The sequence below is a fragment of the Chenopodium quinoa genome, unplaced genomic scaffold (assembly GCF_001683475.1).
Source record: "Chenopodium quinoa cultivar QQ74 unplaced genomic scaffold, ASM168347v1, whole genome shotgun sequence".
Lineage (NCBI taxonomy): Eukaryota > Viridiplantae > Streptophyta > Magnoliopsida > Caryophyllales > Amaranthaceae > Chenopodium > Chenopodium quinoa.
The window spans coordinates 4,492,909-4,507,338 of NW_018743955.1; the positions used below are offsets into that span (position 1 = coordinate 4,492,909).

The 14,430-nt window shown below is 33.7% G+C and overlaps 2 protein-coding genes across 2 annotated transcripts; one reads left to right on the forward strand and one right to left on the reverse strand.

The window, feature by feature from the left end:
• Window positions 1–5,086: 5,086 nt before the first annotated feature.
• On the forward strand, window positions 5,087–9,363 carry LOC110689553 (probable protein kinase At2g41970). The gene is made up of 8 exons (XM_021866328.1): window positions 5,087–5,568; window positions 6,209–6,412; window positions 7,086–7,342; window positions 7,427–7,553; window positions 7,654–7,927; window positions 8,277–8,409; window positions 8,496–8,582; window positions 8,782–9,363. Exons 2-8 carry the CDS (start codon window positions 6,325–6,327, stop codon window positions 8,908–8,910), a joined length of 1,095 nt encoding a protein of 364 aa, XP_021722020.1. The 5' UTR covers window positions 5,087–5,568; window positions 6,209–6,324; the 3' UTR covers window positions 8,911–9,363.
• Window positions 9,364–9,851: 488 nt separating this feature from the next.
• LOC110689554 (ubiquitin recognition factor in ER-associated degradation protein 1-like) lies at window positions 9,852–11,446 on the reverse strand. The gene has a single exon (XM_021866329.1). The coding sequence runs from the start codon at window positions 10,967–10,969 to the stop codon at window positions 9,926–9,928; it is 1,044 nt and encodes a 347-aa protein (XP_021722021.1). The 5' UTR covers window positions 10,970–11,446; the 3' UTR covers window positions 9,852–9,925.
• Window positions 11,447–14,430: the final 2,984 nt, after the last annotated feature.

Sequence of the window (14,430 nt, forward strand, 5' to 3'; positions counted from 1 at the left end):
TATTTGGATTTTCTTTTTAGTGTTAACTCTTGTTACTCTTGTTTTTCTTTTTTCTTTTTTTTTTTTTAACTTTTGCATTGATTTACTTTTGATATATATATATATATATATATATATATATATATATATATATATATATATATATATATATATATATATATATATATATATATATATTTATGATTACAAAGTATAATAAAAGTTTTTTTTTTTTTAATTGTGAAATCATAAATTGTACTGCACCAAATCATATTTTATAGTGTGGCTTGGTGCGGTTTGGTTATAATTGAGGTTTGGCATGATTTGGGATCGGAACCACACCAAACTAAACCTTGAATAACCCTAATCCTAACTAATCAGTAGGAACAAATAATAGTTTATTTTAGCATAGCTTGTAAGAAAGCGTGCGACTATGATTATGATTAAATATAAAGATGAATTAGTATTTGATCAACTAAAAAATTTAAACTTTGCCTTTTATCAAACCATTTATTTGATTTTAACATTAAAGAGGAAATCGAAAGGAATAGAAAAATGATTATCTCAGCTATTAACTTCTTTCTTATTTAATCCCAATTATAATTTAACTTAAGATAATCTCAACTATTGGTTCACCCTTTCTCAATATAGTCTCCTTTACCTATTGGAAAGTTAAAAATAGGAGTGAGATTGTGAGGGTTGCTGAAATGAAAGTAATATAGAAACAACGAGAAGTGAGGAAAATGTGGCTTTCCTTGTTTGTAAAGGAAAATGTTTTCCATAAGGATGCAATTTTCCACTTTTGGGAAAACTATTTTCTACCCCTTTACAAACCAAATAAAGGAAAATGAAAAACAACAAAATGAAAAAATCATTTTCCATGAAAATATATTACATTAAACCAATTGAGGCCTAATTGATTCAATTATTTCTTTTTTTCTTTTGAAGATCAAATTAAGTTTAGGATGAAAACGGAAGGAATAAACAGACCTAGAAACAATTTTGTACTAAATTTGCAACATGTAATTTACCTTGTTGAAATTTGGCATCAAAATTTTACCGACATAATTTGGCATTAAAATTTTATCGACATTTCAAATGTATGATGCAAATAACATCATACGTACATAATCTGATAATTGATCGAGATGAAATCTTAAAAATTTTAACCTAGTTCTCTCAACTTCAAGCCTATATTAACATAGAGTTAGAAAGTCTAATAACATTTTTAAATATAAAGAATCACCCGAACTAACTAAAAAATTATGAATAAATTTAGATTCGTTCGCAATGTTGAATAGTTTCGATTTTTTTTAGATAATTCTAGTAATATGTGATTTCTAGATTGATTTTGTAGAAACTGAGAAATTCAACATTTCAAAAGAAATATTTAACTTGGTCTTGTTGAGGTAAATGTTATGCTTAACCAAGTCAAATACCTTATATTGTTCTAGGTGGGGCTATCCCTACTGTTATTGATTATACTTTAGTAACCTTGCTAACGTGAAAACAAGGAAATTTTGACTTTTGCTACCTGTCAAACAGGTCGAATCCACTATTGCTACCCATCAAAACTTTTATTTTATTTTACTACTTAACATATGCCCTTTTTTAAAATTTTGCTACCACTTAACGGATCCGTTAATAATTCCGTTAAGTTTTTTTTTAAAAAAAAAATAATTATAAATAAAAAATAAAAAAAAACAAAAAAAAAACCACCCACCCCTGCCACCCCTTCCCTCCCCCCTACTGGTGGCCGGTGCCCAGAGATTCGGCCGGCGCCGGCGCGAACCCACCCCCCTCCCTTTCCCCCACCCCTACGCTGCCAATCGAACCCACCCCCTTCCCTTTCCCCGTTCTCGCAACCAAATTAGCCACCACGCGCAGCTCCTCTCCAAATACCAGCCCACAATCGCAACCCCTGCAACCACCTCCTCACTCAACCCGCACAAAATCAATTCCCAACCACCGATACTCAAACCACCAATCGCTGCCACCCACATCAATTCCCGAAATCAGAGCAAATCGCAGATCCATCGAACCTCGTCTAGAAATCAATTTAAGTTTGCTGAAAAAAGTTGCGGTGTGGTGGTTTAGGGGTTAGGGTGGCCGAAAAGGTTAAGGCGGGTCGATTCGTTAGGGTTTGGAGCAAAGTGTTGCAGAAGAGTGGTGGTAGTGGTAGTGGTGGTGGTTGCGGCGATTCGGATCTTTGATTGTGTTTTCGGTGTGGTGGTTAGGGTCGGGGCAGCAGGGGAAAAGGGAGGGGACTGGGTTGCGTTTGTGGGGGAAAAGGGGTGGGATGGATTCGCCGGTCGCCGGTCGGGGGAGGGAGCTGGGTGGCTAACGGGAGGGGGCAAGGTTGGTTTCTTGGGCGGTTGATTTAATTTTGGTGGCTGACAGGGAGGCTTGTACGGTGGCAAAGGAGGGAGTGGTGGCCGGAAGATGGTAATGAAGGTGGTAACGGAATTATAAACGGATTCCGTTCAGTGGTAGCAAAATTTAAAAAATGGGCATATGTTAGGTAGTAAAATAAAATAAAAGTTTTGATGGGTAGTAAAAGTGGATTCGACCTGTTTGACAGGTAGCAAAAGTCAAAATTTCCTAAAAACAATAAACAAGGAAAATTGCACTACTCGAAGAAGTTAAGCAAGAGTTTAATTAACCAAAGAAATGAACAGACAAACATAGATTAAGAATAATGCAAATGTCTTCCATTAAATAAGCATTAAATTTAGAGCTACAATTGTATCATAAGAGGAGAATACTAACTCCATGTTCATACAATTGAAATGATCAAACAATCTTCAGAACAAACTGATGAAATCTTTTTTTTTTTTTTTTTTTTTGACATCAGCAAAATCAAACTAATACAAACTACATCAAAACACTTAAATGAGCTAAACAAGCTCTTACAAACCAACATAAGCAATAACAAAACTAATGAAATCTAAGCCAAGAAAAAACCAAGAAAAGCATAAAAGAAAGCTTATAGAAAATGAAATGATTTGTTTATGTGAATCTTTGCTATTCATAGGCAAGATCCTTGAGAACTTTGATAAGATGATCCATTAATGCCCTCCTAACCGTCCAACAGTTTCCTTCTAGCTTCTTGGCGCCAATATTAGTTTCTTTAAACAAGGACAGATCTAGAAGATTATTATAAGGCAGGTCAAATTAGTTTCTTTTAAATTAAAAAAAAAATAATCAATAGGAAAAGGGGTCAAATTAGTTTTATAAAAATGATTAATTGAAAAAAAAAATGAGGAATGAGGGATTTGAACCCATTAACTCAACAACATACTAAGCATGCATAACCAACTAAGCTATCTTATATTTTAGTTACTTAATACAGTAGTATGTATTTAAACATAAGTTGATCCATGGGGGGGGGGGAAGGCTCGGGTAAGCCCCCCCTTGGATCCTTCTATGTCTTTAAATAAGTCTGACTAGATAAGTACCATGTCCCTCAATTCTAAGGGATCGTTTGGTTCACACAGGGTAAATGGAATGGAATGAACAAAGGGATTAAAAGAGAATGGAATGAAACCCATTCCATATAGCATGTTGTTTGGTTTACAAAACCCAAAGGAAATCACCACCACCATAGCACCAACCACCAACATCACCCCAGGCCACAACCCCTTTTTCCTTCACTTTCCCACTTCTCCAGCTACCCCACCGCCCAGCCACCATCTTGTCGGCATCCCCCCGGAGCCCGTCGCACCTCCACCACCCCTCCCCTCCCCGGAAAACCTCAAACCGCTCATAAACCCTAAACCCTTTCTACTTAAAACCCTAAATTCAACAAATACAACAACAATCTATAGATTAACTCCAAAATAACTAAAAAAAAAAAAAATTAATGATATAAAAACGAATAAAAAATCAGATCTAAAAGAAAATCCATCTTCTCAAACCCTTATTTTCGAATTGGCTCATTGGTTTTCTAGGAAAGGAGATGCAAACAGGGGTGGTGCGATGAGGGGTGTGGGAGGTGTGAACAAGGGCGGTGTGATGAGGGGTGAGGGAGGTGTGAACAAGGGCGATGCGACAAAGGGTGAGGGAGGTGCGAACAAGGGCGGTGTGACGAGGGAGGTGCGAACAAGGGTGGTGCGAGTAGATCGGCAGTCGACGAGTGGCGGGGTAGGGACGACAAGGTGGCTAGGTGGTGGCTGTGCGGTAGGGGTAGGGTAGAAGGGTGGTGGTTGTTGTTGGCATGGTGGTGTAATGGTGGTTAGGGAAAGGGAATGGCAAAGTCTAAGGGGGGTGGGGAATCAATGTAGAGAGATTTTGGGTGAAGTCAAAAATAAAAATAGATAAAGGGAATGATTAAATGTGACAAACAAACAACAATAAAGGGAATAGGGCCTATTCATTCCCTTTCCCTTTGATTATTAACCCCAACCAGACCCCTAGAAAGTATAGCCATTGAAACCGGACCATCCTTTATGCTTACTAGACTTGTCCACTTGATGGTCCATTCAATTTATAGCGTTTACTAGTCTGTCGCTCTTAATTAAGTCAAGCTTCCCCTGATAGAGTCAAGCTTTGGTCTAATCTCCCTAAAAAGAGTTAAAGTTAACAAAAGTCAACAAATTTTAATTTGTGTGTAAAAGGTCAATTTCATTTCTAAGGTTTTTATACTTTTGTATTTTTTTCATATACATTAAAAAATTTAAAAATTTGTTAGGATTTACGTACTTGTAGTAGGCCCAATTAGTCAACAACCTATTATATCAGGTTATCTAAACACGTGTCAACATTTAATTGATCCAAAAATTATAAAAATATACAAGGAAACCCAGTCCCAAGTACCGCTAACTAGCTGGTGGCCAAACGCACCCAAAAAGAACCCAGGCCCACCAGATACCGACCGGTCACCCCACTCAACCCCCAAACTCGGTTGGCCACCCTAACCCCCAAAACCGCAACTTTCCCTTCTCTCACCCCGATAAACAACCTGAATTTGGAACCACCAAGCTAACTCTGGGTCCAATTTCATCTCTGTCGGTTCCTAACTATTTTTTATTTAAATTCTAATTGCAATAGTCACATGTGATGGTTAACACTAAAAATAGCGTGAATGGTGGAATCCAGTGGTCAACACTCGGAACCTGAGCAAAGGTCTAGATTAAAATAAAATTAAATTATAATACAGAGTATTAGTTACATTAACTTAACGATTTTTACATAATTAAATAAATCAACTAAATAAAAATTGAATTATATGAAATAAAAAAATAAAAAATAAAAGTAAAAAAATGTCAACAAGTTGTGTGAGTACGGCCGTGAGAAAGTAAGGAGGACGTGCAAAAATTGGGAAGCACGTCTCAGATAAAAATTTGGGGGTAGGACTAGGGGCGTGGAAGCATGCATTGGCATTTAGCGGTTAGAGACATCAACCGAATTTCGCGCCCAACTACTCAAATTCTTTCTCATCAAACACCCCTTTCTCCACCGTTGACACCCATTACATTTTCCCTTTCTCTCTCTTCTTTCTCTCTCCTCTCCATTTCAATTTCTTGCAATCAATCTATCAATTAATTTTCTGGAACAAAGATTCTTCATCTTTTCGTACGAATTTATTGGGTAATTTCAATCTGCTTGATATTATATTTTTTTTTTTTTTTTATCATTATTGGTTTATTTTCATGTTAGGAAATTTATGTATTTATGGGTTCAAATTTCATATAAGGTTGTGTTTATGTGAACCTCTTTGATATGTTTGTTGATGGGATTTTTTGTTTTTGTAATTTTGTAAATTTTAGTACATTCTTGTTAGCAAATTACAAAGGGTTATCAATTATTTTTATATTTATCAAAATTGACAATGATTTCATGACTTATTATTATAATCTTAAATCTTTGTGATTTAGGAATTATTTGTATTTAGATACCGGATTTACTTATTTGGGTGGTTAGTTGTATCTTTATGTCATGATCATTACCCTGTTGTGCCTTGAGTGCGCCTAATTAGGTGCTCATCATTTCTCTTGTCGAATTGCATGTATATCCAAATGAGCAACAAAAATTAGCATCGCGTGCACCTAGCTCCACCTATGTGCAATTGGTGAATTATAGATTTTAGATCATCTTGGAGCTATAGATTTAGGATTGACAAAATTTTCATTCTTTGAATGGTTTAATTATATTAAAAAAAAAATCCATTCCTTGAGCAGAAATATTATTGATTTATTATAACTGTATCTTGAATAATTTTATGATGCAGGAATTTGACTTGCTGAATATAGGCTACGGTTAAAGTTTAATATTGGAATAAAAAAAAATATTAACAACTAAGATCATTTGTGTGTTGAGAAACCTACTGCACCAACAACTTGAATAATGTTCTGCTGTGGAGGCACAGAAGAGGAAAACGCAGGCCCTCCGGCTCATTACACCGCCCCTCCTAGAGGAAATAATCCTGTTGGTGGTAATTACTCATTTTACCTTGTTATTCTTAGGATGTCTATATACATGCCGTCATTTACTAGATAATTACTCGTGTTATAAACACCTTCATGTAGCAATATGTGATAAGCAACTGAGCACTTTGTATTGACTTTGCTTGTTTGTGAAGAAATCACTGGATGAAAATTCTACTTAAACTTGTAAACCTTATAAAAGGCTGGTTCAAGAAATTATCAAAGAACATAGTCATGGAATAATTTGGTATAAAGCATAGTTAACAGTGATTAAAACAAAAAGTAGAAAGGTTTCTTTTGGTTGAATTTGGAGGGCACATTGTAAGGTAGGGTGGGTGGGTGGGGAGGTGAGAACAGCATCCGACCATGAGATTGTGTGATTTGAGAATTAAATCATCAGTCGATCTCTTGGACTCTTGGTTGGGAGGTGGGAGTGATACCTTTATACATTTAGTTCCTACTTGATTCATCAAAATGAGTCGAGGGCCACAAAAGTCATCCATTCTATTAAGGTAGACTTGATTGACATCAAATTGTTGATTAACAAAACTATGAATGAAGCTGATAAGAATATTAATTAACAAAATTGTCATCATGTTAATTATTGTGTAACCTTAGCACTATACTGAATTTTATATAATTAGGAGTTAGCTTGTTTGATATGGAACTTTCATTTCATAGGTGGGGATAGAGGAGAGCCGAAAACTGGTAATGGAACAAGAAGTGGAGCGCCAGTAAAAGCTTTGCCAATAGAATTGCCAGCTGTGCCATTGGATGAACTAAACAAATCTACCAACAACTTCAGTCAGAAAACTCTGGTTGGAGAAGGTTCTTATGGAAGGGTTTTCCATGGAAAGTTAAACAACGGCCTAGAGGCTGCAATAAAGAAATTGGACACGAGTTCTGCACAGGATTCAGATTCTGACTTTGCAGCTCAGGTATCTTACATTTTTCTACATAGTACGGTTTTATATTTGTAGGAATTTTGTTCCCGTTTTCTGATAAGTGGTGGCTCATTGCAGTTGTCGATTGTTTCAAGACTAAAGCATGAGCATTTTACGGAGCTTATGGGTTATTGTTTGGAACAAAATAACAGAATATTGGTCTATCAGTACGCAACAATGGGCTCTTTACATGATGTATTACATGGTATTCCATCTCTTAATCCGATCATCTTACTCATCTTTTTAATTGACAGCAGAATAGTTTGCAATTTTTGTTATCAAATTATCCGTGATGTCCTGTACAGGAAGGAAAGGAGTACAAGGTGCAGCACCAGGGCCTGCACTAACATGGGCACAAAGAGTAAAAATTGCCTTTGGAGCTGCAAAAGGTCTAGAGTACCTGCATGAGAAGGTGCAGCCTTCTATTGTTCACCGAGATGTTAGATCTAGCAATGTCCTGTTGTTTGATGACTTCTTGTCAAAAATAGCTGACTTCAACCTGACAAGTGCTTCTTCAGAGACAGCAGCTCGTTTGCACTCAACTAGAGTCCTGGGAACATTTGGTTACCATGCTCCTGAGTATGCTCCTCTTTTCCTATGAAATCCATATTGAAGTATCTAGAATATTCTGTATATATTATGGCTTATTCCAATCATTTTATTCATCAGTTAATCGGCAGTAATATAGTTTTTATTTTAGGTGCAATGAAGATCACTAGAATTGGACTCCTTTCTAGGAACTAAGATCTTGATAAGTTATGTCAAAGATTGATGGAGAAATAAGTATTACTAAACAAAGCTCCTAATAATGATAACTATTATAAAATTAATTGGTTCTAAATTGATAGAAAAAGCCTTTGATAGACAATTTTTTAAGCTCACTGGTGCTTGGAGGAGTTGAACCTTTCTTGTTTGTTTTGATAAACAGGTATGCAATGACGGGGCAAATAACTCAGAAAAGTGATGTTTACAGTTTTGGTGTTGTTCTTCTTGAGCTTTTGACTGGAAGAAAGCCGGTAGATCATACTATGCCAAAAGGGCAACAAAGTCTTGTCACTTGGGTGTGTTTCCTGTTATCATTGTGGCATAAATATCATTTTTATCACTTTCGTGTTACCATTTTTACTGAATAAATTCCTTGTCACAGGCAACTCCTCGGTTGAGTGAGGACAAAGTGAAACAATGTGTTGACCCCAAGCTTAATGACAATTACCCACCAAAAGCAGTAGCTAAGGTTAGAAATTAACTTGTACAAAGTATTAATGTTCTCCTTTTGCATTTAAATTTTAATGCAAATATCACCTGGATATGAATTTATCTCAGAGTTCATCAAACCTTTCTTGTTTGCACCTGTTTAATTTCATTTTCTGATAGTAGTTTAAGTATATATTCCATTTATGTGTATATAATGTTGGCTCTTTGGTATTGATCAGATGGCAGCAGTAGCAGCCTTATGCGTTCAGTACGAAGCTGACTTTAGACCCAACATGACGATTGTGGTTAAGGCTCTGCAGCCTCTTCTGAATGCAAATAAACCAGCAGTCGCCGATGCACAAGCATGATTACTACAATGAGATACCAAGATATTTCACTATGCCCATGATTTTTTCTTTTTTTGTGCTCCTTTTGTGTAACTCTTACGTTTATTATTTCTTCATTTAGACATTTGATGCAGAAAACAGTTCGGTTCAGAATCACTGAGTATTAAGAATCAGTATTTCTTCATTGCCATTTACACGTTTTTGTGGGGGGCATCATCAAGTCTTGTTCATTTAGGCAGATAATTTCTCCTAGTCAAATCTTTTGTGTAAGATAAAATATTTATCAAATTTCAAAGGGCACGCGCGCATTCTCTTGATTTGTGAATAAATGAGTCACACAGCCGGTTAAAACACCCTTTATCTACTTTAAATGTTTTAGTTTTGTGTTCTGTGCAGCATAAGATCCTGTTATTTCTCAACTCTACAATGCTTTCAGTTTTCTCTTTTTTTCCCACTGTTTCCTTTTTTAATGAAGCCTAGAGATGGTTATATGATAACTTATCTCATAGGAAAGCGTCTTATTTGCTGATTACACAGAATTCAGAACAGAAACACCGTACCTCAAAGTATCTTATTACAGTATTCGACTATTTGCATATATACCAAGAACATACAGGGAAAGATATGACAATTAGGTTCATAATCCAAGCAATTGTATCCAATATTAAAGGCTATAGCAAAAAAATAATACTTCTAATTTATATCATTCTGATGTTTTTTCAATTTCTATTTAGCTCACTCTAAGTCATGGTTCACTTATCAAAGAACTATCATAATAGCAGAATTATTGATCATATTCAAGAAACTGAATCAAGCATGCTAAGGTTAATATATCCAAAAGTTAAATTCTGCCAATCTTATAACATCTCTGATTATTGGAAACATATATTGAAAAGATGCTTCAATTTAAAAATAAAGATAGAAGATAACAATGTTAATTTCTAAACAATAAAAATAGATGATAGAATATTTATTAAAAACTATAGGTCACACATAAAATTTGTCTAGTACGAACTGATAAGCCCAAATTAAATTATTAATCCTTCAAGCTGTATTTTTTACCGGTGAAGGGTTTCACTGACTGCCCTGTGTTTGAAGTTTCCGAACTCACCTTAGTCGATGTATTTGATATCACAGCAGCAGCTAAATCTTCCTTTGTCGTGTTATTACTGTCATTCAACCTGCTTCCTCTGCCACTAAACGGAACAAAACCTAATGGTTCCTTAACATCTTTCTCTGGCTTAGGAAGAGGTTTGGGAACCGGTTTTGGAGGCTCTTTATAGTCCAAAGGACGTGCAAAATCAACCTCTACATCAGTTTCAATCACACAAACCGCGTTTGATGGCATAGCTTCAACAATATCAACATACAACGTCTTCCCCTGATGCTTAATAACAATAGTATCTCCTACAGTCAAACAAGCATATCCAGAACAAAACGCGTTCTCAAGAACATATTTAGGGATTCGAATATCCAAAAAATCCACACTATGAGGCTGCAACTTCACAAAAGTAGCCTTATCAAGATCCACATTCTTGAGATGTATCATATCTCCATCTTCTAGAGCCATGTTTTTCATCATCCACTCGGGCATAAACACCGCTCCCTCTTCACCAGTAAACTCTAAGACTCCACAATGAGAGATTTTCTCCTTGCTTTGATTTTCAATCTTGAAAAGCATCGGAAATCCTACTCCTTCATCCATCAATTCTCTTAAAGCAGATTCTGGCATAATAATCTTGTTTCCAACCTCCAAATTTGTTTTCTCTATAAAAGAAAACGGATAGACGTTATACCATTTATTGAAACCTGCTGCGGCTTCCCATCCACTATTAGTCCTCTCCCCCTCTTCGCTAACGACATCATCACCTTCACTATAATCACCAAGTTGTTCGTCATCATTATTATCGTTGATGCTATAATGATCAACGCCTTCCATATTGTCACCATGATTTTCTTCATCATTCAAATAATCGTCATGATTTTCTTCATCATTATTATCATCATAATGATCAACACCTTCACTATTATAACCTGACGGATTCATAATTTTCTTTTTTGAAAAGCAAAAATATTTCATTAATTAAAAGTCATACGACATCTACAATAAATATTCGACGTTAACAAATACATAAGATATTGAATCAAATAGAATATTCCTTCATAAAAATAAAAACTACGATCGTCGAATAGATCTTGCACTGCGGAGCATCTCCCGCTTATATCGCTGAAAATTACAGCCTTGTTGGAGAGACAATCTAATGATCCTTTGTAGCCGTGAGGATGTTTTCCTTCTAATTCATCTGTTTGTATTCGAAAACTTGATAACTTTTTCACCAACAAAATAATTTCACGACAATTAAGTAGATTTGCTACCATGGATTCAAAACTAAGCAATTTCTCCCTCGAAAAGAGGAGATAAAACTTGTCTTTCGAAAAAGGTCAAAAACCCTTGTATTTCAAAAGAGATCGGAAACCCTTTTTTTCGAGGGAGAAAAATTCCTTCCAAAAGGAGGAAGTATTATTATAAACCTAAAAAAACAATAAAGAAACCAGGATTGGGGCTTTCCACCGATTAAAATCGATGGAAGCCCCTTCAAATTTCAACTGGAGGCTAGGGTTTTTGAGAGAGAAAGGAGGAGAGAGGTTTTTTTTTTTCAGTTATTTTGCCTTTAAGGAGTTCCGTTGACGGATTCATAATTACCAGGGTTGAAAGGAGTTTTTTTTTTTTTTTTTTTTTTTTTTTAGCAAAGAGAGTTATTAAGCTTAGAGAGTTGAAAATATACGGAAGTATTTGATTAGGTTATTACTCGTACTTTTTTGAGTACTTTTATAGATTATAGAGCTAAAATAATATAGAAAGTTCGACTTTATGTAGAAGTAGAATTCTTTTTTTTGTTAAACATGATAAACCTTAGAAAAAAAATTCTATCTTACGTAAAAATAGAATTCTTTTTTTGTTTTTTTTAATAAAAAAAATTCTATAAAAAAATAGGAATCTATTATTATTCTAATTTAAAACATGATAAACCTAAGAATAAAAATAGGTTAACAATTTTATTTAGCAAAAGGGTTAAAAAAAACTTTACAAAAATATTTTATTCATAAAAATAAAATAAATTTTGGAAAATTTCAATGATAATCTCCTACTTTTTTTTAGTTTTTCAACTGTGATTCCAAAATTTTCAAAGTATCAAAAATAACCACTAAATTCTAATCAATTACTCCCTATTAAACATGACATTACTAAGTAAAAATAATAATAATAATAATAAACCGTTCAAAAAAAAAAGGTTAGATCTTAGATGCATGTTAAATGAGGATTTTCAGTTAAAATCTCCTAACCTGGATTAACTAGGAGCATAGTTAAGCTAATTCTTTGTAAAAGATAATTCTTCTATTCTAGAAAATGTAATTTTACATGCACAATCATTATTATCCTATCATACCCAAAACTAGAATTTTTGTTGCAGAAGACCGAGAACTAAAACTAAAAGTTAAAGAAGACCAAAACTTTGTCATCATCCAACACCATCGATTCATCGCATTTAACTCCAAATAATTATTCAACCATGGTACATTTGATATCCTTCATTTTTCATAATTTCTTTATTGGGTACATTAAAAAATACAACGATGTTGTAAGTCCATCCATTGGGTCAATGAATTATCAAAATCCCGGATAAAATTCATCAATTCCCAATTTCCCACCAATTGGGTAGTCTATTTTGACAAATTGAGCAAAACTAACACGAAATAAATGAGAGAATATTTGTCGTGTCTTTCTCATTAATTAAATATTAGTATATATACAAGATTATACTAGGGTTAGGGCAAAGGATATATTAGTAATTTACAACTAATAATATACACTAGATTATTTACAATAATCTAACACACCCTCGCAGTTAAAACGGGAGGATCGGACTGCGAACGTTGAGACCTCCCGAAAATCATCAAATAAAATCTTAGGTAGACCCTTAGTAAAGATGTCTGCGATCTGATATCGGAAAGGCACATGTAGGACACAAACTTCTTATTTACAACCTATATACTTCCTTCGTTCTATTAATACTGTAACAATGGACTTTTTGCACTATTCATCACTCTTGTTTGACCATATAATATGAGTTATACATTAAGCAAAATATAGTGAAGTGGGATATTGTTGGATTTGTCTTATAAAATACTTTCACAATATCAAGTTTTTATATTTTTTACTCTTACACAATAATAGATATTTAGCATATAAAATGTGTTTTGGGATGCGTAATTTTCTCCTTGTTGCAATATTAACAGAACGGAGGAAGTATATAAATATACTAAAATAACATTCGCTGACATTATCACTTTTTAAAATTGTGCACGTGTCAAGCTGTTGTTAAAAATTTTACCGCCTAAATCAATTGATGGCGTCATATTTTATTTATTTTTTTACCTTAAATTATTACAATATTTTTTTTAAGACTATTATTATTGTTATTATTATTATTATTATTATTATTATACTCCATATTTTATATTATGAATTTATAAGTGACTATCTGACTTAAAAATATAATTACTCTCGGTTAAAGAGTACTCCGTAATACATAATTTGCTTTAGTATTTACTCTTCTTCAAAATTAATAAGATCTAAATATCATTACAAATGGCAATTAATGGTTATACTTTTATAATTTATTTCATATGAGGGACATATATAAAATATATATTTATTTCAATAAATTTTTTTATGTTGTGCATTGCACGGGACTTATCTAGTAATCTAACAATATACCCACCTAATCTGTAAATTGGCCAAAACTTTGAAAAAGTTACAACCTTTGAATCTTTGATTGCCTCTTATATAGTTATATATAAGAGTGAACTAGTTACGTAGTAAAACAATCACAAAAATACTACCATACATTATGATCTTTTTTGTGATTTGAAGCCGTAAAAATTATATAAGGACTAAAATGACAAATTAAACACTTTGCATACTACCATACATTATGATAATTTTACCAATTGAATGTTGGTTCTGTTCGAACCCCGCAATAATAATCGGGAGGGAACTTGAACTTAACCAATCAAAATTGATCCCTAAATTGGGATTAGCCTAAAGGGTAAATCGAGTAAAAGTCTAAAAAAATTACATTATGATCTTTGTAAAACTTAAAAAAAAAAAAAAAAAAAAAAAAAAAACCTTTTTATGATGGCTGATGAGAAGTTGAGTTTGAGTCGTGACATTAAGTATCAATTTCGTGAGTGAGAGATGAAGGACAATGTAAATGAATATTTTGTGGCAAAAGTAAACATAGTTAATAATCTACTAGGTTAGAACCTGTGCGATGCACGATTTATATAAAATCTATTTTTAATTTGTATATTTTAATAATAAATCGTTATTATACATAAATATAAATAAGAATTATGTACATTTTGTAATTTAAAAACTTTTATTTTCATCAAAACTATGATATAGTATTTGTTCAACGTCGTCTAATTTATAGTTCAATATAGGAGATCGTTTATTAGTATGTTATTAAAAATTAT